The 25,471-nt window shown below is 42.9% G+C and overlaps 1 protein-coding gene across 1 annotated transcript in view; it reads left to right on the forward strand.

Annotated features, from left to right (window-relative positions):
* The window catches only part of PRSS54 (serine protease 54), a 41,599-nt gene that overhangs the window by 10,189 nt on the left and 5,939 nt on the right, over window positions 1-25,471 (forward strand). Inside the window, exons 8-14 of the mRNA XM_058155675.1 lie at window positions 1-36; window positions 4,288-4,428; window positions 4,529-4,609; window positions 5,004-5,151; window positions 6,202-6,327; window positions 6,958-7,089; window positions 21,778-21,841. Coding sequence (XP_058011658.1) covers window positions 1-36; window positions 4,288-4,428; window positions 4,529-4,609; window positions 5,004-5,151; window positions 6,202-6,327; window positions 6,958-7,089; window positions 21,778-21,841 — 728 coding nt within the window. The remainder of the gene's footprint in view (window positions 37-4,287; window positions 4,429-4,528; window positions 4,610-5,003; window positions 5,152-6,201; window positions 6,328-6,957; window positions 7,090-21,777; window positions 21,842-25,471) is intronic.

A 25,471-nucleotide genomic window follows, 5' to 3' on the forward strand; every position in this document is an offset into this window, starting at 1 on the left:
GATTTTACCCGGCTGCATCTGGGTGGAGAAGAACAGGTGAGTTCAAGACCTTGCCTCATCAAAGGAAGCAGGAAGCAACAGGGTGGACCTTCTCCGTCAGGAAAAGGCTCCGAGCAAATCCAAAGTAGACTAAACCTAGACAACTTCTTTTCACCAGAATGGGCGAGGTAATTCAAGATGTGCAATAAGATAACAACACTGATAGTGTAAATTTTTCCCGCACCCAGGGGAACTTTTTCTGTAGCATGAGTTGCTCTCCCTTGCAGGAGCAGCCCGATTTCGCCTGGCCAAATAGGGCATAGCCAAGCAGATGCCCATATTGGTCTTCATATTCTGGAGAGGCTCAGATGTTGGCCTGGCTTTTTTTTTTGGCCAGCTTCTTCCATCCAGAGTAACTTTCTTCATTAATTAGCCAAACTTTCCTCTGTCTTTCTTACCTCATGGTGTTGCTGAGCTGCCTTTTCTTCCAAGGCTGTGGCCAAAGTGGTGTTTTCTTTCAGGTCCATTTGGAAGATCTAAACTTTTTTTTTGAAATCATTGTTGGGGAGAGTCCAGATCAGGAGCTCCTGCAGGACCTGGTGAAAAAGATCAGTTGAATTGGTCTTGTCTTCATGTGCCTCACACAACTGGACTTTTTTACCATCCGCTCCATGCGCCCCCACCTCACCCCTACTGTACATTCCTGCAATCCAGAGGATCATCAACTCCCCCAGCTGCCTACCTTCAGGCAAAGCTAAATGGATGGCAGTGATGTCCCACCCCCACTTTCTCTGGGGAATCCCAGGATCCCATTGAAATCGAACTCCATTGACCAGATCCTGAGGAAAGTCAGCACTGATTTAGGATGTGCAGAGGCTCTGGGGAGGCAAGGACATTGCTTCTGCACAGTTATACTTCTGCTGTACATGAGGCTGGTGTGTCTGACCCATACCCTGGATACTCCCATCCAAGAACTAAGCAGACCTGGCTTATTCAGCTTTCTGGCTCAACAAGGCTGCCCCAGTAACTGAAGGAGCATTTCATGGATCTGCCTTTCCCTCGAAGATTGTTTTTCTTTGATCATTCCTCCCGGTTTCATCCTTCATGGCTAAACTAACCAAATTCCCCAATCTCTTTTAGTAAAATTTAATTTCTAGTCCTCTGATTGAGAAACCGTTCTGTATATCTCCTGCAGTTTCTTTGAATCATTCTTAAATTTGGTGTCCAAAATAGGATATGAAGCAACGTTCAGTCAATGCTGTTTCAGGCTACCACAGAATTTATCATGTGCTCTAGAGACAGCAGCACTGCTGGGCTAGAAATACTTAACTAGTTCATGAATGTTGTGAAAATGTTGTGAGATTTTTTTTGTTTTACCAAATTTGAGATTATGACAACAGCATCCCTCAATCAGCCATTCAAAAACTATCCAGTAAGAAGTCTCTTCAGGCTTTTGAAAATAAAAGGAGGAAGCAGTCTGCCGTCTGTTCATTGAAGAAGACACTTTCCAGCAAGAACCATAGAAAAAGCCGAACAATCCCACACAAGTTGGAGATTTGTTTTCTTTGACATAAGAAATTCCACCAGACAACTGTGACGCATAGTAGAATGGAATGGGAAAACTTGCCACAACCAACTCACTGTGGCCAATTTACCACAGGATTCAATTACTTCCTTTTATTTTTGTTGACTGTATTTTTGTCAACATTATTTTATCTCTTATATCAAAGGAAACCATTCCTATGACTAGTTTTTTTAATTTTTTTAATTTTTTTAAATAAAAAAAATATTTTTCAAGTTTTTTAACTAGCTTTTGTAATGCTTTGCTGAATAATAAAAGGAACTAATTCCAGGTTTAATTGTTCCGTGGTGAGCTGTCCTGCAGCAAGTTGTCTTAGACCTTCGTGGAAAGGGCAAGGCTGAAGCTTCAGCCAGGCAAATTCATTGTCCAGGAGACCATGGGAGGCAGGAAGCAGAGCTGCAGACTAGGCACTGGTCAGACAAGGAGCAGCTGAACCCGTAGAAGGAATGGGGCCTGGCAGATGCCTCAAAAGCGCTCCATGGCTTAGGGCCTGGGTACTTACGGGACCGCCTGCTGTTACCTTATGCCTCCCATCGACCCGTACGCTCCCACAGAGAGGGTCTTCTCAGGGTGCCGTCCGCCAAGCAATGCCGGCTGGCGGCCCCCAGGGGAAGGGCCTTCTCTGTTGGAGCACCTACCCTCTGGAACGAACTTTCCCCCCGGTTTGCGCCAAATATCTGACCTTCCGACCTTTCGCCGGGAATTAAAAACTTACTTATTTATCCAAGCGGGACTGGCCTGGTTTTTAAATTTTAAATTTTAAATTTTTGTAATTTTATATGGGTTATTTTAGGTTGGGTTAATTGACGGTTTTAATTCGGCCATTATTGAATATGTTTTTTAAATTGATATTTTAACTTTGTATATTTTATTGTTTTTATCTTTGGCTGTACACCGCCCTGAGTCCTTCGGGAGAAGGGCGGTATAAAAATTTAAATAAATAAATAAATAAATAAATAAATAAATAAATAAATAAATAAATAAATAAATAAATAAAAGGGACCCTCCTTAATTTCTTGGACTGTAAGGACAAGGTGGCGGGGGAGATGCACTTTCAGACTTGCACGATTCATACTTCTGAATGTCCTTGTCAGACTCAGAACTACCTCGCAAGGTAGTTCTGTTTTTTTTTTTTTATAAAAAAGTTTTATTTTTACAATCATATCAAATAATTCATCCAATGTACAGTTATATACAATTAGTCGGGCTTGCCCAGTCACCACCCCCCTTTTTAACACTCTTCCCTCTTCTACCTTCTTTTACTATCCAAACCTTCCTCTCCTTCTCTTATCTACCTCTTCTCCTCCCTCCACCCTACACCTTCCTTCTCCCTCTTCTACCCCTCTTCCTTCCTCTTCTCCTCTTTCCTACCTCCTACTCTCTCTTTTCTCCCTCCCCACCGTTCTAAAATGGTAACTGGGCAGACCCGACCCTACATTAATTATATTTATACATCTTCAATAATCCCTGTACATTAACCATCATTCCATCTCTAGCCTCAACCCCCCAATTCCCCTCCCCCTTACCCCCCACCCCCCACCCCGACTTTTTTTTTTTTTTTGTTTACATTTATATCCCGCCCTTCTCCGAAGACTCAGGGCGGCTTACAGTGTATAAGGCAATAGTCTCATTCTATTTGTATATTTTTACAAAGTCAATTTATTGCCCCCCCAACAATCTGGGTCCTCATTTTACCTACCTTATAAAGGATGGAAGGCTGAGTCAACCTTGGGCCGGGCTTGAACCTGCAATAATTGCAGGCTTCTGTGTTCTTAATAACAGGCTATTACCAGCCTGAGCTATCCGGCCCTTCCCAGGATAAAATGCAGGGTATCAAAACTAAAAATCATAATCTAAAATAATTCCTAAATTATAATCTCTAGTCACTCCACACTTAATCACACTCTCAATTCCCCAAGCCTTATTACTGTTAATGTCATTTTAAAAAATTATTTATTAGGAATTTGATAGAAAGAAATAGACAAATTAGAAGGAAAAACCCCAAACCAAGAAAGAAATACATGAAAAAGGAGGAAAGAATTGACTGTGTAATCTGAAGTTGTCTTCTGAGGTCTGATTCAGGAAAATTCCAATGGACACGCGAAAGGTTACTTCTGACTAAGCACATCTCAGATTTAGGACTGTTCTATATAAAGTGACCCAAAAATGAAGGTGAGAATTTATAAAAATACAGTATTGGACTTTAAGATGCAGAATTCAAGTTACAACAATTTAAAACTGTAATTATATACAGAAATTAATAATGTCTTCCATTGAAGGTAAAGATAAAGGTTCCCCTCGCACTTAGGTGCTAGTCGTTGCCGACTCTAGGGGACGGTGCTCATCTCTGGTTCAAAGCCGAAGAGCCAGCACTGTCCGAAGACGTCTCCGTGGTCATGTGGCTGGCATGACTCAACGCCAAAGGCGCATGGAGCGCTGTTACCTTACCACCAAAGGTGGTCCCTATTTTTTCTACTTGCATTTTTACGTGCTTTCAAAACTGCTAGGTTGGCAGAAGCTGGGACTAGTAACGGGAGCTCACCCCATTACATGGCAGCACTAGGGATTTGAACCGCCGAACTGCCGACCTTTCGATCAACAAGCTCAGCTGTCTTAGCCCCTGAGCCACCGCATCCCTTAATGTCTTCCATTAGGAGGGGTTTATTGTGATTTCCATGAAAGGAATATTTTAAAAGATGTTAAACTGATTTCTTTTTTCTCTCCAGCATATTATCCTTTTCCCTGCAGTAGTTGACGGTCAATTTTTTCCGAAGAGTCCCAGAGAGCTCTTAGCAGAAAAAAACTTCAATAATCTTCCATACATCATTGGGGTGAATGATGATGAATTTGGGTGGATTCTTCCTCAGGTGGGCCTTTTCTCTTTGTTGATGAAGCTCTGCCGCTGCCTTTTTGGGTCAGCTCTCCTGATTGCACTCAGAATTAACCATTTGGTTTTACTCTGTCCAGCTTCTCCAGTTTCCAGACTTCACGAAGGGACTTGACAGAGAGACCGTGAATCTCCTGCTACGCAGCTCAGAGCAACTCACAGTAAGAGGCACTTTCTCGGTGCGACTGAATTTATCGCCAGCTTCAGTCCCGCCTGCTTTCCCTCCGACCCCTGTGGACTTCAGCCATGGCAACGGATTTCCAGAGGTTTTGTGGCCAACTGTACTAGGAGAGGCGCAGCTCCTGAGGACTTCTAGATTTGGGAGCAGGGTGGGAGGCAGGCCCAGTAGGGAAAATCAGGAAAAGGTGATGAGTTTGATCCTTGACACTCAGTAATATTCTCTTGTTTATCAAAGTTTCTTTATTTTTCTTGGATTTACAGAATGCTGATAAAAGAAGTTCTCTAGACACTATGTTTTCCAAGAAATTGTTCTTGGAAACCTGAAAGCCATTGTGGCTGCAATATTGATGGCCCCCCTTTCTTTGACTGTTACAGAGAGTGGCTCCTCAGGATCTCCCTCTGGTTGCTGATGAATATCTCCAGGATCTGCAGAACCCGGTACAACTCCGAGATCAATTCCTGGCTTTATTGAGGGATGCCGTATTCCTTGCTCCAGCCATTCTTACTGCCAGGCATCACCGAGGTCAGCCGCTATTGGAACTAACTGGGTTTGAGCGGCCTTAGCGAGATCTAGGACAAGGACCAGTTTCTTCTCCCCTCCCAGAACCTCTTTGATCAAATCCCTCCATCCCTTCAGCCAGCCAGTTGCAAAGGCAGAAGAACAGGCCAGCAGCAACATTTTATATGTAGTCCTTGACTTGCGACCACAGTTGGTACTGGAATCTCCTTTGTAAGTCAGTGCAGTCATAAAGTGGGTCCTCATGTGACTGGACCAAATTTTATGACTGTTTTTACTGTGGTGGTTACGCAAAGCCGGCTTTCCCGACTGACTTTGCTGGCCAGAAACAGCCGTAAAGGTTGCTAATACTGATCAGGTGATTGCAAGATGCCTGAACGACGGTGAATGCAAGTGGGCTGCCAAATTGTTATTCTGTGATACAACGGTCATAAGTGCAAAGACAAGTCATGTTTCCAAGGCCATCATAACTTTGAACCATCATTAAATGAACAATTGTAAGTTGAGGACTGTCTGTATGCTTGCTTGGGACTATCTGCAGGCTTCCAGCAGAGTGTTTTCCCCTGATTTGTCATTTCTGCCTGAGCTATTAGCATTATGCACACACACAAAACATTTAAAAGAATGCTAGTGATGTTCTCAAAACCACAAGTCAAAGGCCTGCTGTAGTTTGGTGGCGAGGGGAGGGGTTCTGTTCTCCAGTACTGGCCTAAAATGTATGGTTGCCATTGCCTGTCCTGCATTGCTATTCTGAAGGTGACCAGAAAGGATAAAGTGAAATATCTAGGGAGGTAGATTTTAATTAACAGATTAACAGAGTTGGAAGGGACCTTATAGGTCATCTAGTCCAACCCCCTGCTCAAGCAGGAAACCCTACACCATTTCTGACCAATGGCAGTCCAATCTCTTCTTGAAAGTTTCAAGTGATGAAGCTCCCACAACTTCCGAAGGCAACTTCTGTTCCACTGGTTGATTGTTCTTACTGTCAGAAAGTTCCTCTTCATTTCTAGGTTGAATCTCTCCTTGGTCAATTTTCATCCATAGTTCCTTGTCTAGCCTTCAGGTGCAGACTTTCGGAGTTTGCTACCCTCCAATTTTCTGACAGTAGTTTACAATCAGGAAACCATCCCCCCAAAATGGACATATCCAGGAGGGCAAAGAAGGGTTGGGGCTTGGGAGCTGGTGAGTTTTGACAGACATCTGTCTATAATTCATACAAGAAAATTGGATAGGCAGCTCATGCTCCATCCTGCAGCCCCTCAACAGCTGATTAGGAGCCTGGGGACAAGAGTGGTCCAGTCAAGTTAGGGCAGAGACCTGGAAGCTCCTCCAGCCCCTACAGGCCATCTCCCCACATCCAGGTATCTGGCAGATTGTGGCCAGGATTAGCAGAGGCCCCTTCTGAGCATTGAATTGGGCGCCTTATTTCTTTGATAAGAAATTGCACACTGGGAGAATTTCTTGGAGAAGGAGGAGGAGGAGGAGAGAGCCCCCCTGCTTGGCTCAAACTGTGGAAATTCTAGGCTGGAGTCCTGTTGGGGTCATAGGGGGTGACAAGTGGATTGGCTTCTTTTTGTCACAGCAGAACTTCTTTGTCCAGATATATATAGCAGATAAAGCATCACAAAGACAAAGCTGTGTTCAGCTGCACACAATCATTCCCATCCATAGGCTCCCTGCATGTGCACCATCTTCCTACCCGCAGCCTCATTTTCCCTCACCCAGAATGGCGTCTTTGGGGCTCTGGCTGTGGTAGAGCAAATCCTGGAGAATAAGAGGTGGTGTTTCTGTGGCACATTCTTGTCTTTTCAGATGCTGGCTATCCGGCCTATGTTTATGAATTGCAGCATCGTTCGAGTGAACACAGCAGCCTTAGGCCAGACTTTGCTAAAGTGGATCATGGGGATGAAATTGCTTTTGTCTTTGGAAAGCCCTTCTTCACAGGTGAGTCTGCAGCGCTCCGGGAATTCAGCCCTGGCCCAACCTGAACGGGGTGGACACATTCCTGCTGAGAGAAGGGCCACCATGTTTTGTGGATTCTCAACAGTGACCTGCTGCTTTTGTTCCACCTGCAACTTATTAGCAGGCCAACCTTGTCAATATGGGCCCAAAGGAAACCAGGTTGATGAAGGAAACCAAGAGTGATGATGATCAGGAAACTAAGTGCTTGTTATTTGGTCTTGAAAAGAGAGGCTTGAGGGTGCCTGCAACAACCCAGTGGGGAGCGAAGGAATGCCAAGCTCTGTTCTCTGGGGTTTGAGAGGACAAGCAAAGGTCTTAAGACAGAATTTGGGCAATTTGAAGGTGGAACCAATGACCTGAGAAGTCCTGGATGTGCTCAAACTGCAGTTGGGGCAATTCCTGTCTAATGTGAAGGCCGAATGGAATTAACAGTCCAATTCAATGATTCTGAGTCAAGAATAATTTCAGGCACGGTGGGAATAGATGTTCATGAAATGCTACACCATGCAAGACAGTAATCATACTTGTATTATTTGTGAAATGCCTAGGAGGTGACAGTGCAAACTTTTTGGCCACTGCCTCCCACTGCCTTTATCTCACTCATTTGTGTACTTATGTTGTCAGGAACCAGCGTATTGGTAGGACTAGCCTGGGCTTAACCGGGGAAGATTCTGGAAAAGATAATCAAGCAACGAATCACCGAACACCTAGAAGCAAACAAAGTAATAACCAAAACCCAACATGGATTTGTCAAAAACAGATCATGCCAGACTAATCTTATCGCATTCTTTGACAAAATGACAAAATTAGTAGACCAGAGGAATGCTGTCGATATAATTTACTTGGACTTCAGTAAAGCATTTGATAAAGTAGACCATAACCTACTACTAGATAAAGTAAAAAAATGTGGGTTAGACAGCACCACCACCAGATGGATTCATAACTGGCTGACCCACCGCACTCAACGTGTAGTCCTCAATGGAACTACATCCACATGGACGGAAGTATGCAGTGGAGTACCTCAAGGCTCTGTTTTAGGCCCAGTACTCTTCAACATCTTCATCAATGACTTGGACGAGGGGATAGATGGGGAACTCATCGAATTTGCAGATGACACCAAGCTGGCAGGAATAGCCAACACTCCAGAAGATAGGCTCAACTTACAGAAAGATCTTGACAGACTTGAACATTGGGCGCTATCTAACAAAATGAAATTCAACAGTGAAAAAAGTTAGGTTCTACATTTAGGCCAAAAACAAAATGCACCAGTACCGTATATGTGGTACCTTGCTCAATAGTAGTACCTGTGAGAGGGATCTTGGAGTCCTAGTGGATAACCATTTAGATATGAGCCAGCAGTGTGCAGCAGCTGTTAAAAAAGCCAACACAGTTCTGGGCTGCATAAACAGAGGATAGAATCAAGATCACATGAAGCCTTAGTACCACTTTATACGGCTTGGTAAGATCACACTTGGAATATTGCATCCAGTTTTGTTCACCATGAAACCAAAAAGATGTTGAGACCCTAGAAAGAGTGCAGAGAGGAGCAACAAAGATGATTAGGGGACTGGAGGATAAAACATATGAAGAACGGTTGCAGGAACTGGGTATGTCTAGTTTAACAAAAAGAAGGACTAGGGGAGACATGATAGCTGTGTTCCAATATCTTAGGGGCTGCCACAAAGAAGAGGGAGTCAGGCTGTTCACCAAAGCACCTGAGGGTAGAACAAGAAGCAATGGGTGGAAACTGGTCAAAGAAAGAAGCAACTTAGAACTAAGGAGAAATTTCCTGACAGTTAGAACAATTAATAAGTGGAACGACTTGCCTTCAGAAGTTGTGAATGCTCCAACACTGGAAATTTTTAAGAAAATGTTGGATAAACATCTGACTGAGATGGTGTAGGGTTTCCTGCCTGGGCAGGGGGTTGGACTAGAAGGCCTCCAAGGTCCCTTCCAACTCTGATGTTATGTTATGTTATGGAAAACAATTAACACATAGACATCCCTTTGTCTCTTCCTGGCAGGGCTCGAAATGTTGTGTGGTGTTGCTTTTTTCCTCCTCATCTTTGCTCTGGCCTTTGCTGTGGTGCTGGGGCTCATCACAGAGTGAAGTGTTTCCCAGGAAGGGACCGCTCAGAATCCATCCTAGAGACTGTCTCCCCACAAAGGGCACTTGCAACATGGAGAACCACATCAGCTAAGAAGTGAAGATTGAATTGAATAGAATAGAATAGAGTAGAATAGAATAGAATAGAATAGAATAGAATAGAATAGAATAGAATAGAATAGAATAGAATAGAATAGAATAGAATAGAATTTTTTCATTGGCAAGTGTGATTAAACACACAAGGAATTTGTCTTGGTGCATAGGCTCTCAGAGTACATAAAAGATATGTTCATCAAGAATTCTAAGGTACAACACTTAATGATAGTCACTGGGTACAAATAAGCAATCAGGAAACAATATTAATATAAATTGTAAGGATACAAGCAACAAAATTACAGTCATACAATCATAAGTGGAAGGAGATCTTAGTTAGAAGAGTGTCTGGAATGATGGTATTGAATGCCAAACTAAAGTCTACAAAGAGGACCCTTGTGTATATCTTTGGAGATTGAAGATGTAGGATGTAGTGCAAAGCCATATTAACAGCATCATCTGTTGATCTACTTGCTCAGTATGCAAATTGCAAGGGGTCTAACAGCAGATCCGTGATGGTTTTCAAGTGCACCCGCACTAGCCTTTCAAATGTTTTCATAACTACAGATGTTAAAGCAACTGGTCTGTAATCATTCAGTTCCTTTATGGTGGGCTTCTTTGGCACTGGGATGATAGTAGAGCATTTGAAGCAAGAAGGAACATAGCATATCTCTAGTGATTTATTGAAGATTTGGGAGAAGATGGGGGCCAATTGGTCAGCACCAGACTTTTAAGCAAGAAGGCGTTATCTGGTCTGGGCCTGGAGCTTTTCCTGGCTTTTGACTGTGAAATAGGTCTTGCACTTCCTTTTCTGTGATCTATTCTGTGATCACTATTCTGTTGTGACCCCCAAAGGGATGGGGTCAGTTGTAGGAGGCTGGGCTGTTGTTGGTATGTCTGAGATGGGGGTTGTGGAGATAGGTGGCTGTAGTTTCCTTTCAAACCTGCAGTAAAACACATTCAGGTCATCTGCCAGTTCTTGATTTCATTCAGCCTGGGAAGGAGGTTTGCCATAGCCGGTGATATTATTAAGAGTTTTCCACATGTTTGCTGGTTCATTTGTTGAGAACTGATTGTTTAGCTTTTCAGAGTAGCTTCTTTTTGCTGTTCTGATCTCCCTTGTTAATACATTTCTGGCCTGATTGTACAGCATTTTATCACCTTTTCTGTAGGCTTCCTCTTTGGAATGATGTAGCTGCTTAAGTTTAGCTGTGAACCAAGGTTTGTTGTTACTGTATATTCGCAGGTTCCTGGTCAGTACACATAGGTCTTCACAGAAGCTGACATATGATGTTACAGTCTCTGTGAGTTCATCTAAGTCTGCAGAGGTACTTTCAAAAACATTCCAATCAGTGCAGTCAAGGCAGGCCTATAGCTTTAACTTTGCCTCCTCAATCCAAGTCTTCACTGATTTAATTATTGGTTTTGTGGTTTTAAGTCTTTGCCTGTAAGCAGGTACATGATTCAAGGTGAATCATGCAATGATCAGAGTGTCCCAAAGCTGCTCGTAATGAGGACTGATAAGAATCTTTTAGTGTTCTGTAGCAATGGTCTAAAGTATTCTTGCCTCTAGTGGGACAATTGACATGCTGAAAATATTTTGGTAGCTCTTTCCTTAAGTTTGCTTTGTTTAGATTTTCCAAAATAATGGCCAATATTATTATTGAATGAATATTATTATTAAAAATAAAACCAATAGATTGAAAAGGGCTACTTAGGGCTGCCAATTAAGTCTCCTGACAGATGCTCAAGCCTTTGCTGGAACCTTCCTAGGTGATACAAGCTCTTTTGTTGCATTATTACGGAAGGGGTTTTTTTGTTTGCGTGATTGAAGCAGAACCAGTCTCCCTCCAATGAGGGCTAAAAGGATAGAAGGCTCTCCTCTCTGGCCCAGTCTTCCAGCCCCTCTCAGTTCTCTTGTCAACCATCATATTTGGCACATCTCAAAAACAAACTCATAGCATGTAGGAACTATCAAGAGTAAAACTTTGTTAAAAGATCCATTTAGGCCCAGCAGAAGCAAAGGCAGCTCTGAGTTTTTCTGCAAAAACCAAACAGGTAAAACCCTCTTTTCACTCCTGAGCCGCCCACGGTTCATTGTTCACCAGTTACATTCATTACTTTTGTTTTGGGAAAACATTCTGTGCCAGCTGGTAGCTCCAAGAACTTGGCCTTTGTTTTGCCCCATTTTATCACCTTTCTTGCCCCAGTTGTTAAGTGAATCACTGCAGTTGTTCAGCTAGTCACATGGCTGTTAAGTGAATCTGGCTTCCCCCACTGACTTTGCATGTCAAAAGGTTGCAAAAAGTGATCACGTGATCCTGGGACACTGCAACCGTCATAAATATGAGTCAGTTGCCAATCCTCTGAATTGATCACATGACCTTGGGGATGCTGCAATGGTTGCAAGTGTGAAAAACAGTCATAAGTCACTTTTTTCAGTGCTGTTGTAACTTTGAATGGTTACTACCTTCAAAGCGCTCCATGGCTTAGGGCCCGGGTACTTACGGGACCGCCTACTGTTACCGCATGCCTCCCACCGACCCGTACACTCTCACAGAGAGGGACTTCTCAGGGTGCCGTCCGCCAAGCAATGTCGGTTGGCGGCCCCCAGGGGAAGATCCTTCTCTGTGGCTCCACACTCTGGAACGAGCTTCCCGGGTTTACGCCAAATACCTGACCTTGGACCTTCCGCGACCTGAAGACACATCTTTTCATTCGCGCGGGGCTGGCTTAAATTTTATCGATTTTAAATTTTATCGATTTTAAATTTTTTAATATTAATTTTAATGGGGTTTTAGTTTTATATATTTTAAAGTTTTCTAGGCCAATTATAAAATAAGTTTTTTAATTTGTATTTTAAACTGTATATTGTATTGTTTGTTTTTACTTTTGGCTGTACACCGCCCTGAGTCCTTCGGGAGAAGGGCAGTATAAAAATCGAATAAATAATAATAATAAAAATAATAACTAAATGAACAGTTGTAACTTGAGGACTACCTGTAAATTAGACAAATGAGAGCTGTATAGAATGCCAATTAGATGAGTATAATGATAGCTTGAAAACTATACTCAAATTCACCAGCTATTTCTCATCAAAAAAGGATTTGATTGTGGAATTCATATTTTTCAATGTTCTTAAAAAGGTTTTGATGCAGATAGAGGACATCTCTGGCTGAGATAACGGAGCTTTGCCAGAACTCTATTTTCACTCCAAAAGCAATTTTCCCAGTTAGTTGGTTGTTTCTTAACTCGTAAGGAGATTTGATTGGGCTGGTTACCAACTGGTGTTCCTTTCTGAATTCATACAAATATCTCTCGATAGAAGTCTGATGAAGTAATAATACATGCCTGGTAACAAGCTGCATTTTATTGACATTCTCAAGGTCCTGCTGATATTACTTCTGGATTTTATTTTTTATCTTTTAAACAATCCAAAGCTGTAATTCCTTTGCTGACGCCATCTTTATATCCCTGCCTGTAGACAATGCAACAGAAGAAGATAAAACACTCAGCAGAGTGATTATGAAATACTGGGCTAATTTTGCTCGCAGTGGGTAAGTCAGAGGATGTTTGCACATATCCATACATTTACACCTCAGGTAGACTATACAACTGGTATAAATTGGACTTAATAGCTACGAAGAATGTCCCCCTCCAAATGGTCTCCTGGGGACACCCATCACCTTCTGGGGCACCAGAGCTCTCAAACTTCAGCAGTGAGGCTGGTCGTATTGGAGCAGGGGTGTCAAACTCATTTTGTCACGGTGGTGTCACACGACATATCGGGACTCCCCCCCCCTTGCTAAACTGGGTGTGGGCGTGGCCAGAGTGTGACACATCCGGCCCGCAGGCCGCGAGTTTGACAGCCTGTATTAGAGGTTGTTAGTCTGGGGAGAAAAGTACGCACTGCAGTTCTCTTGTCAACCATCATATTTGGCACATCTCAAAAACAAACTCATAGCATGTAGGAACTATCAAGAGTAAAACTTTGTTAAAAGATCCATTTAGGCCCAGCAGAAGCAAAGGCAGCTCTGGGTTTTTCTGCAAAAACCAAACAGGTAAAACCCTCTTTTCACTCCTGAGCCGCCCACGGTTCATTGTTCACCAGTTACATTCATTACTTTTGTTTTGGGAAAACATTCTGTGCCAGCTGGTAGCTCCAAGAACTTGGCCTTTGTTTTGCCCCATTTTATCACCTTTCTTGCCCCAGTTGTTAAGTGAATCACTGCAGTTGTTCAGCTAGTCACATGGCTGTTAAGTGAATCTGGCTTCCCCACTGACTTTGCCTGTCAGAAGTTTGCCAAAGGTGATCACATGATCCTGGGAATACTGCAACCGTCATAAATGTGAGTCAGTTGCCAACCATCTGAATTTTGATCGCGTGACCATGGGGATTCTGCAACAGTTGTAAGTCTGAAAAATGGTCAGAAGTCACTTTTTACACTGATGATGTAACTTTGAATGGTTACTACCTTCAAAGCGCTCCATGGCTTAGGGCCCGGGTACTTACGGGACCGCCTACTGTTACCGCATGCCTCCCACCGACCCGTACACTCTCACAGAGAGGGACTTCTCAGGGTGCCGTCCGCCAAGCAATGTCGGTTGGCGGCCCCCAGGGGAAGATCCTTCTCTGTGGGGGCTCCCACACTCTGGAACGAGCTTTCCCCGGGTTTACGCCAAATACCTGACCTTCGGACCTTCCGCCGCGAACTGAAGACACATCTTTTCATTCGCGCGGGGCTGGCTTAAATTTTATCAATTTTAAATTTTATCGATTTTAAATTTTTTAATATTAATTTTAATGGGGTTTTAGTTTTATATATTTTAAAGTTTTCTAGGCCAATTATAAAATAAGTTTTTTAATTTGTATTTTAAACTGTATATTGTATTGTTTGTTTTTACTTTTGGCTGTACACCGCCCTGAGTCCTTCGGGAGAAGGGCGGTATAAAAATCGAATAAATAATAATAATAAAAATAATAACTAAATGAACAGTTGTAACTTGAGGACTACCTGTAAATTAGACAAATGAGAGCTGTATAGAATGCCAATTAGATGAGTACAATGATAGCTTGAAAACTATACTCAAATTCACCAGCTATTTCTCATCAAAAAAGGATTTGATTGTGGAATTCATATTTTTCAATGTTCTTAAAAAGGTTTTGATGCAGATAGAGGACATCTCTGGCTGAGATAACGGAGCTTTGCCAGGAACTCTATTTTCACTCTCCAAAAGCAATTTTCCCAGTTAGTTGGTTGTTTCTTAACTCGTAAGGAGATTTGATTGGGCTGGTTACCAACTGGTGTTCCTTTCTGAATTCATACAAATATCTCTCGATAGAAGTCTGATGAAGTAATAATACATGCCTGGTAACAAGCTGCATTTTATTGACATTCTCAAGGTCCTGCTGATATTACTTCTGGATTTTATTTTTTATCTTTTAAACAATCCAAAGCTGTAATTCCTTTGCTGACGCCATCTTTATATCCCTGCCTGCAGACAATGCAACAGAAGAAGATAAAACGCTCAGCAGAGTGATTATGAAATACTGGGCTAATTTTGCTCGCAGTGGGTAAGTCAGAGGATGTTTGCACATATCCATAAATTTACACCTCAGGTAGACTATACAACTGGTATAAATTGGACTTAATAGCTACGAAGAATGTCCCCCTCCAAATGGTCTCCTGGGGACACCCATCACCTTCTGGGGCACCAGAGCTCTCAAACTTCAGCAGTGAGGCTGGTCGTATTGGAGCAGGGGTGTCAAACTCATTTTGTCACGGTGGTGTCACACGACATATCGGGACTCCCCCCCCCTTGCTAAACCGGGTGTGGGCGTGGCCAGAGTGTAACACATCCGGCCCGCAGGCCGCGAGTTTGACAGCCTGTATTAGAGGTTGTTAGTCTGGGGAGAAAAGTACGCACTGCAGCAGATGCCTCTGAGAAATGTTTCAAGTTTCTAGAATATTTTATTATTGTTTGAAAAATGATAAAGCTCTAGTTGTGAAAGCGAGGAAGAGACTATCTTGGTGATCCTGAGAGAAAGAAACTTCCCACCTTTGCTTTTATCCAAATGTAGATTTTACAGGACAAACTGTTTCCATGAACTAATTGGCCATTTGCAACCGTCTCTAGGAACCCTAACGGAGTTGGCTTGGTGAACTGGCCCAGATACGACCTGAGTGAGCAATATCTGGAAATAGACTTAAAGCCAAAGGTGGGAAGAAAACTGAAAGAGAAAGCCGTTGCCTTCTGGACCAAGACCCTGCCGGAAAAGGCGACCAAAGAGAAAGGACACACTGAGTTATAATTTCTTCAGCCACGCAGGAACTCCAGAATTTGGTGCAACAGAAAACATTTCTCCGATTGAGGTCACTCACTCACCAATGGGTTGCAAGTCTGCCCCCCTCTCTTCAACTGGGCAAGTGTACGCTGGCTTCCAAGGGCAAGTTAGCCTCACCTTCCCAAATGAAGTTGGTCACGGGGCTCCAGAGGGAGGGCCACCACTTGCTGCAACAGTGGCCTCCATGATACAAGTTTGATTGTTGCAAGAAGATAATCCTGCTCTGTCTAGAAACCATTTAGAACTATCAGCTTTGAATAGGAATTGAAATTTTCAGTAGAATCAGCGGAATAGTGATAGAAGCAACTCTGGCAATAATAATAGAATAAATAAGGTCCCTTTAAGTGTTTGTAAAGTTTTATACACACTATCAATAGCATTTATCATTTACCATAATACTTTCAGTACTCCCTGGTCGGTTTAATGTCAGCATTATTTGCATGTTGCCCACAACAATCTGAGTCCTCATTTTACTGACCTCAGAAGGATGGAAGGCTGAGTCAGCCTTGAGCTGGTCAGGATTGAACTCCAGGGTGTGGGTAGAGTTTGCCTGCAATTCTGCATTCTAACCACTGGGCCAACAAAACACCTCTACAGTATCCATACAGTATAAATAAGATGGTTCATCCAAAAATTCAGAATCATAGAAGAACATAGAATTTGAAGAGTCATCATGGTTGCAAGGATTCTTAACAAATCGTCTAAGGCACATTGAAAACAAATTTATTTATTTAATCAGTATATATACCACCCAAAATAAAAAGTGACCAAAAAACAATATCAAATTACTACTTGAGGGAAGAACAACATAAACATCAAAGGAAGAACTAACCTTTTCAGTAGCTCAATGACAGGGAGTGTATTCCTGAAGGCCTCGAAGGTACTTGCAAATACAAATAAGTCCACAATTTAACAACCATTTGCTTAGTGGCTATTTGAAGTTACATTGGCACTCAAAAAAGAGACTTGTAACCGATTCTTGCACCTACAACTGTTGCAGCGTCCCTGTGGTCATGTGATCAAAATTTGGGCACTTGGCAATCAGCATGTATTCATGACAGTCATAACAACTTGGAATCATGTGATCATCATTTGCAACCTTTCCAGCTGGTTTCCAACAAACAAAGTCAATGGGAGAATCCAGATTTGCCTAACAACCACATGATTCACTTAACAACTGTTGCAAAAAAGTCATAAAATTGGTTGCAATTTACTTAATAACCTCCTTGCCTAGCCATGAAAATTCTGTTCCCAGCTGTAAGTCAAGGATTTATCTGTGTTAAGAAAAATACAAATTTGTCCCGGAAAAGGAGTGCTTTAACCCATCAATTAACCATTTGTGAATTGTTATCTAAAATCAATTTCTATTGTTTAATTTTCACATCCGATTAATGTTTTTTATTGTTTTGATTCATTGCTTTCTGACACATCATGTATATTGAATATATCATTTATTTCTGTATGCTATATAAAGACTTGACTGCCCTCTTCATAAACACTTTTTGCTTTTCCTGAAATATTTGGGGTTCGATTTGTTGGGATAGGAGGGTGAAAGTCGGCTTACAAGGTTATTGGGTTTTTCTCAAATTCAGGGACTAGGTTCCTTCCAGCTCCATGCCATTTGGGCACCTGAGTTTTAAAGCAGCAGCACCATCCTGTTAGGATTGAACCTGTGCCCACAGATCCAAACAGCTCCCAAGCAGTGGCGACGGATTTCCGCCACATCTCCTATTCAGCCAGGATTGAGAAACAGAGCCAGCTTGGCCCAATGGTGAAGGTGCAGGCCTAAAAGCCAGGAGACTAGGAGTGCTTGGCCTCCCTCAGTCACGAAGTCTGCCTGGGCTCTAGAGTCTGCCCTGTAAGAGTTGCTCTTAGGGGGGAAATAGAAGAAGGGGCCTCTTGCACAGCTCCCTGAATTATACAAAATGATGTGGGGTAAATCATAGTGCTATCCACCAACTGACCCTGTGCCAATGGATGGCTGCTCCCTGTGGCTTCATACAGGAGTTCAATAGGAAGAGTGGGAGCTCTGGGGCACCCCACAACAGAGGGTCCTGGGATACACCCTCCCCCTCCCTGTGGGACCAGAGCCCATCATTGCTAAGCCTTGCAGTTCATTCAAGAGGTTGCTAAGATGGATGGTACCAAAGACACTGAAAGGCCAACAGGAGAACCATTTTCTATTTCTCGCCTTGCCCAGGTCTTCAAAAGAGGGGCCAATGTGGAGAGATCCACTGACGCTGTGGAGCTATCAGATGTGAGGAGTGGGTCTCCGTGCTCCCACGCCAAATTCTTCCTGTTGGAGGGCTCTGAAAGGAGCTAAAGCCACCCTGTAGGGGTGATGAAGAAAAGAGGGGCACCCTGTAGTTCAGGAAGAGAAGCAACTCTCCTGCGGGACTCAGGGCTTCTTCTTTCTCCCTCAACGAGGAGAGGCAGCCATCATGGCTGCCATGAAGCTGGGACAGCCAAGGCAACAAAGAAATATGCAGGAGCGATGCAGATGAATAGTGATTGGAGCTGGGTGAGAAAGTTATTTTTTATTTAGACCCTAACTTGTAAGAAAAAAGAAAAAGGAAAATCTAGAAAAAGAGATGCTTAGAACTATTTTTTAAAGTGACAAACTACCATAGAGAGAAAAATCCTAGACCCAAAAGAAAGGAATTAAGGGGAGAAAAGCCAAAGACCTTTTAAAACATAGAAAATTGGATTCTTAAACTGGGTAGGCATTGTTTTGGAAATGTTGGAACTATCTACTTGAATCTATTTGAATAGCCAATTTTGCTTCAATTAAATTAGGATTAATCAATTTATCAGAATTGAAACAACACTGAAACCTAAGCTAAGGGTGCCATCCAGTGGTGGGTTGCCCCCAGTTCGGACTGGTTCTTGCGAACCGGTAGTAAAACCGGGGGTAGGCTCCATCCACCAACCCCAATGTCATCAGGAAGCTTCTGCGCATGCACACGATTCTGCTGCGAACCGGTAATAAAAGTAAGTTAAACCCATCCCTGGTGCCATCTACTGGTGAATGGAAAATATACCATACTGCTACAAGACTAGGAAAACTCTTAAGTGAAACACATAACATTCATCTGGAGGACTGTGGTGATACTTACTGTTCTATAACTATCCACTTTATGATTACTGGAGAGTTTATTGTGAGAATAAGGAAGACTCTTAAGTTAAAAAAAGTGATCCTTAATTTGTGGAGGCTGCTTGGACTACTTAAATGGAACTGATTAATAATCCTGAGATAAAAAGAACTATGATTATTGGATTTTCTGAGGAGTAACATTGGATTTGAACATATTGTTTTTGGACTTGAGTAAAAGCGGGATTATTAAAATAAGATAAGATGCACTTTCAAGGGGAATTGAGTGAGGTTTCAAGAGAAAAAGTGTTGATATTTCAAAGCATTAGAGATACTATGACAAAAAATCACAGATAAAGAACCTAATGCAAGACATAAATGAGAAAATAGAAAATATGCTACAACTGATAAGGAATGAAGATCAAAGAGTCTAGGAAAAAGAGGAAAAAATGGAGGAAAAGATAGAACAGATAAACCAGCAAACAAAACATGAGGAGGGAAAGGAGAAAGCGATAAAGATAATAATAATGATTGATGAAATAAACCAAGAGAAAAGAGACTTAAAAATGGAATTGGATCACCTGGAAGATATTTTTGAAAGGGAGGTAGCGGTCTGGGTGGATACGCGGGAGACCTGCTTAGGAGGATAGAGATGGTAGAAATATTCAGACTGAACAATGAAGACACAGATGCTGATAGAGACAAAGATCTAAGAGAGGAATATGGGAGACAAGCTAAAAAACGAATAAGAATTGAAGTATTAAACAGACAAGAGATGATGGCTAGAAAGGAAATCACTTTTTTTTTTGTTAATACAACGATGGTCTGATTAAAAACTAGAATAGAGGTAGAAATAAGAATACACACCTTTATATAAAGTAAGTGTTAGAGGGAAAGATTGGAGGTTGAAAGATGATATTATTAGGTATGTTTAAATAATAGTATGACAGCTACTGGAATGGTGTATTGTGACTTAGAACAACCAAATAATGAAGGACTATGTCTTAATATAAACAAGTGTATTAATGCTAGGATTAGTAATGGTGGCCTGATTAGAAGTTAGACTAGAGGTAGAAATAATAGGGGGAATATTTAGAGGTTGAAAGATGGCATGACTATGTATGCTTAAGAATATCATTGGCATTAAAATGGAACATTGAAATATTGAATAACTACTCTAAAAACAATCATGTATATTACATAAGTTTGATTAATATAACAACTATGATTATCACTATTATTGCTGTTTGTATCAAAATGAATCATACCCAGAGGCCACACTATTCATGTACTGACAGTGATGTATATTTTACAAAATCCAATAAAACTTTAAAAAGAAAAGGAAAGAGTGGCCGATGTGTTGAGGGTGCCATTGTGAGCCCTGAAAGAGAAGAATGCTTGACAACTGACTCACACTGATGATGGTCGCAGCATCCTGGAGTCACTTTTGTGACCTTTTGATGAGCAAAGTCAGTGGGGAAGCCAAATTCACTTAACAACCGGGTTACTCACTGTTGTGATTCACTTAACAAATGTGCCAAGAAAAGTCGTAAAATGGCTTAACAAGTTTTTCACTTAACAACATAAATTTTGGGCCGAGTTATGGTTGTACATTGAGGTCTATCTGTATAAAATGAACAAGACGTTCTCATTTATACCTAGACGTTCTTAATTATTTTGCCAGTATTCTTGTAATCTGGAAGCCAAGGATTTACCAACATTTCTCACCTACCCCTACCTAATCTTGATTTATTCTGAAAAGATATTCACTGTCAAAATACATAAACAGGACTAAAAACTATTTCAGGAAATTGTTAACATTTATTTTAAGAGTAAATATCAAGTAAATGCTACCCGTTTCGTGTAAGGGTTGTCTTACATAATTGTTCAAAAACTCCTTCAGGTCAAAATGGTGGGAAAGGAGACACCCAGGAATACCAACGTTATTGCTTCTGCTCCTTCCCATTTACAACCCACCACCTGCACCCACTTCTTAGCTAAACTGTTTATAACAATCTTTCTGTCTGCAATTGGAAACTTTCTGCTTCTTTGGGGAATCATAGAAACCTCCTTGAAGGAAGATCTTGGGTGATGTAACTCAGTCTTGCCGGCAATGGATCGGATTGCTGGCAATTGAGACCCAGGAAGCCAGCTGGGAAAGGGGCCAGAAGCCTTGCAGAAGCTGCTGGGTCAACAGATGGAAGGCAAAAAAAAGGAGGCCTCCTTGCCCGGCAATGCCTGTGTCCTACCACTCAAGCTGGCTGCTCATGGCAAATGGGGAAAATTCTCTCTGCCAGTGACAGAGAAGAGGCAGAATTCTGGTGCCATGGCAACCATGGTGTCTCAACAGGGGCTGGCAACACAAACCAACACAGAACCCTAGCAGAAGAGCAGTTCTGCAACCCTGGACATTGCAGAATGAAAGAGACATCACATTTCTGTCTCCAACAAAGAAGGGAAGAAACTCAGCGATCCCAAGACCCAGTGACAAGTTCTTTGGTAAAAGCTTTTGCCCTCTGCCTTGGGGGCCGAGTTCCCTACCGTCTCTCCTTCCAAACTCTGGATTACCAGAGGCCTTTTTTCTCCCCTGACTAATTTCTCCACCAAAGATCCTCACGCTGAAAACTGAGCCCAGGACTCCCTGCTTTGCCCTAGCCAGAACAGCTGGGATCTTGCTGTGACCCCCCCACCCCCAGTGGCTGTGAATGCATGGTGTAGATGTCCCCCCAAGACCCCTCCTCCTAATGCACTCGGCCACTGCAGATGAGAAGAGGCAGGCTCTTGTGCTTTGGAGAAATGTGCCTTCTGTTAACTCTCTTTCCTGAGAAAGCCCATAGAATCATTCAAACACAACCATCCACCCCAAGAAGCCAACAGTTTCCAGGCTGCCTAGAAATGCTCCATGGGAAATTGAGCAACAGCTCCTCTTGGGGTACTGAGGCTGCCCATCTGGCCAGAGCTGCTTGGCCTGTGGGTGAAGAGACAGAGAACTGCCCCCCTCCCCAATTCACCATCCCTCTCTCTCTTTGACAGGGCCAGCATGTCAGAGTTCTGCTTCTCCTCTCTGTCGTCATCCTGCCTTCTTCTGGAGGAGCAGGTGAGTGGAGTTCCTGAGCCCAGATACACCTCTCTCTCTCCCCCCACCCCTCAAAATCACAGGACCACAACATGAGCTTTTGGGCAGAGGCTGGAGTTGGGAGGTACAAGGAGCACAAAGTAATGGACAAGCAGCGTTGTGCCTATTTGTGCCCATGACTCCCTCTGCTGCCATTGCCAGATCCTGTCCAGGCAGGAAATAAGTGAGACTGGATAAACTGCTTTAATTGGTGGAAGTTTCCTTTCCAATCGCTGAAGCATTTTTCAACCCTTTTATCGCTGCTTTGGTGTTGCCACTTCGTCTTCCCTTCAATTTTTACAGTCACAGAAACTTTACAATTGGATTGAGATTAATTTCTCAACTTCCTCAGCAGCTGCATCTATTGGTTTTTGTACTGTTTATAACTGTTTTAGAAATGTTTGCTGCCCAGAATAATTGGATTGACAATCCCAATTCTAGGAAGGCGCCCATTGTGTGAAATGATTGGTTGTGTTTCCTAGAATTGGAATTGTCAATACTGACTATGAAAAGAAGGTTATTGATTCATTTTCTATAGCTGCCCATCTCAATCCAGTTATTTTGGGCAGCAAACATTTCTAAAACAGTTATAAACAGTACAAAAGCAAATAGATGCAGCTGCTGAGGAAATTATTATAATTGTCATTGTAACCAAAAAACGGGTCTCTTAACATATTCGGAGCCCCAGGCTGAGCACTTAGCCAAGTTTTTAAGGCCTTACAAAAGGCCAACAGGGTCGGGGCCATTTTAGTCTCTGAAGGACGGTCCAGAGGGCGGAAGCTACAGCAGGGAAGGCACATCTCCTGGTCCATGCCAGCCGATATTCCTTGGATGACAGGACCTGCAGCATGCCCATTTCTGCCAGACAGGATTGGACAGGTAGAAACCATGGAGAAAAGACACTCCAGGTAAGGCACTCCAAACCTTGACTTGCACACTCCAGTAACTAATTAGCTGACACAGTAGTGGTATTATATGGTGTCTGGCATGTCTAAGGACCCTTCACTACCTGTGCAGCTGCATTCTGTACAGTTGAAGCTTCCAAATGCTCTTCAGGGCAGCCCCATGCAAAGTGCATTGCAGTAGTCTAAACAAGAGGGTACGAGGCATTCCAGTGGGTTCCACTTATCTTCGCTACTGGTTTGAAACTGTGAGCGCGCACTTTGCTCACGCACAGCACTTCTACACATGGTGCACAGCATCTATGATGACATCCAGGCCGGTGAGCGGAGCCTCCCACCGTCACCGCTACCAGTTCTCCTGAACTGGGGCGAACCGGTAGAAACCCATCACTGGTATGAGGGCATAAATGACCATGAGCAGAGCCTCCCGGTGCGGAATGGGCACAAAAGGTGCACCACCCAAAACGGTGTAAATGCCCTCCTCCCTTGAAAGGAAGCCAGGAAGGAAAGCTGGGTACTCTGGGAGAGAATTTGTATGCAGCAATTTAATGAGCAATCAGAAACAAGGACAACATTGCAGGAAGTGCAAGGGACAAATGTAGCAGAAAGAATGGTAAAATGAAGCTGGGCCCTTTGAGCATCCTGTAGATCAGGGCACCCCAACCTTTTGGGCCCCAGGGACCGGTTCCGTGGAGAGAGGTTTTTCCACGGACTGGTTTTGTGTGCTGCCTGCATCCCACAGATGGGGCTTTGCTTGTTTGCGTGGCCTGGTTTCTGGCATGCTGCAGCTCAGTGCTGGTCCACAGACCGGGGGTTGGGGACCCATGCCATAGTTGGGAAAATGGGGAAGAAATGCAAAACCTTAAGGCAAGGTCAAGGAGGTCCTGATGATGGACTTGCACATTTCTTCCACAAAGCTGCAGGTTGCGGCAGGCAAGCCAGCTTAGTTCCCACAAACTCTGCCCAAGAGGTTGCTACTGTCGGTGAATTCCCTTGGCTGGTCTCGCTGCAGGATCAGGGCAGCCACGTTGCGCTTGGTTCCATCCTAAGTCAAGACTGGATCCTAAGCACAGCCTCCAGTTTCCATGGCAGGTAATGCTCAGGAGCTCATTCCAAGCAAGCAAGCAAGACGGCCCTCAGCAGTCATCCTAGGATTTTACACACACACACAAACACACACACACACAAGTGGGAGTTCTTCCAGCAACATCCTTTCCTTGCATCTGGGAGCTGGATAAGGATGCGTTGCATTCATGATGGTGACAAAAACAGCACTTGAGATCCCGGTGGAACACAAGAGACCACTTTTAAATGATTATATTTTGAGTTATTTTGGAGTCATGAGCAACCAAGATGGTAAAGGTTCTCAGAATCCAGCTCATTTCCCACTTCCCATCAATTTCCCACTGGGTCAGTCTGACGGTTTTAATTCGGCCATTATTGAATATGTATTTTAACTGCTATTTTAATTTTGTATATTTAATTGTTTTAATCTTGGCTGTACACCGCCCTGAGTCCTTCGGGAGAAGGGCGGTATAAAAATTTAAATAATAAATAAATAAATTAAATAATAAATTGTCTGTGCTTAGCTCCCTGGCATTCCCCAGGCCCACTGGCTCCTTTTAAAAAAATAATTTGCTCTTGTTTTAGATTTTTTTTTTGAAAAAAATATTTATGGATTTGACATGCATAGAGTGAAGCAGTAGTTTATGCCACCATTACTGTGTCCCCTGAGGCACACTTAATAACCATGAATGCTTCTTGGAGCCGTGGTGGCACAGTGATTAGAATGCAGTGTTGCAGGCTAATTCAACTCACTGCCAGGAGTTCGATCCTGACCAACTCAAAGTTAACTCAGCCTTCCATCCTTCCGGAGCGGGTAAAAGGAGGACCCAGGCAGTTGGGGGCAAGAGGCTGACTCTGTAAACTGCTCAGAGAGGTCCGTAAAGCACTATGAAGCGGTATATACCGTAAGTCTAAGTGCTATTGCTATTGTTTGGTCCCATTGCTACTTGCATTGGCTAGCAGGGTGTGTACAGCTCCCTAAATTGCACCGCCAGTCAAGCCAAAGGGGCTGATTTGCCATCTTCTTCTTCCTGTCCCCGTCCTTCACAGCACTGGTGGCTCAAGGAGCAGATGGTAAAGGACCAGGTGCCACGAAGGAGGGTGGAAGGGAGTTTGCAGCAGGGAGGCAGCGGCTGTTTCAAGCAACTCAGTACAGCTGGAAAAAGCCGCATGTTCTGCTAATTACAGGGTACAGCACCATGGGTTATTTTGGTAGAATTCTTCTACAATGATAGTTTGTATTGATTATTTTGCAGCAGTGCATATATAGTCAACCAGTAAGTATTGATACAAGCCAATTTGGGGTAGAAGTTGAGGCATCAGGTTAGAAACTGGGGGTTGTGAGTTCTAGTCCCAGTTTAGGCACAAAGCCAGCTGAGCTACTTTGAGCCAATCACTTTCTCTTAGCCCTAAGAAGGAGGTCAATGGCAAACCACTTTTAAAAATGTTGCCAAGAAAACTGCAGGGATTGGTCCTGTCTCTGAGAATCTGACATGATTGAATGGGGGAAAAACTACCCATAAGTATAAAATATAAGGTATTTTTTTATATATCTCTTTTCTTTTTTAGTTTGTATTTTCAGTTTGTTTGGGGTCTTTTCATTTTGATTAATTTTTTTTTTTGTTATGTGTGTTAAGAATAGTTC

The sequence above is a fragment of the Ahaetulla prasina genome, chromosome 12 (assembly GCF_028640845.1).
Source record: "Ahaetulla prasina isolate Xishuangbanna chromosome 12, ASM2864084v1, whole genome shotgun sequence".
Taxonomy (NCBI): Eukaryota; Metazoa; Chordata; class Lepidosauria; order Squamata; family Colubridae; genus Ahaetulla; species Ahaetulla prasina.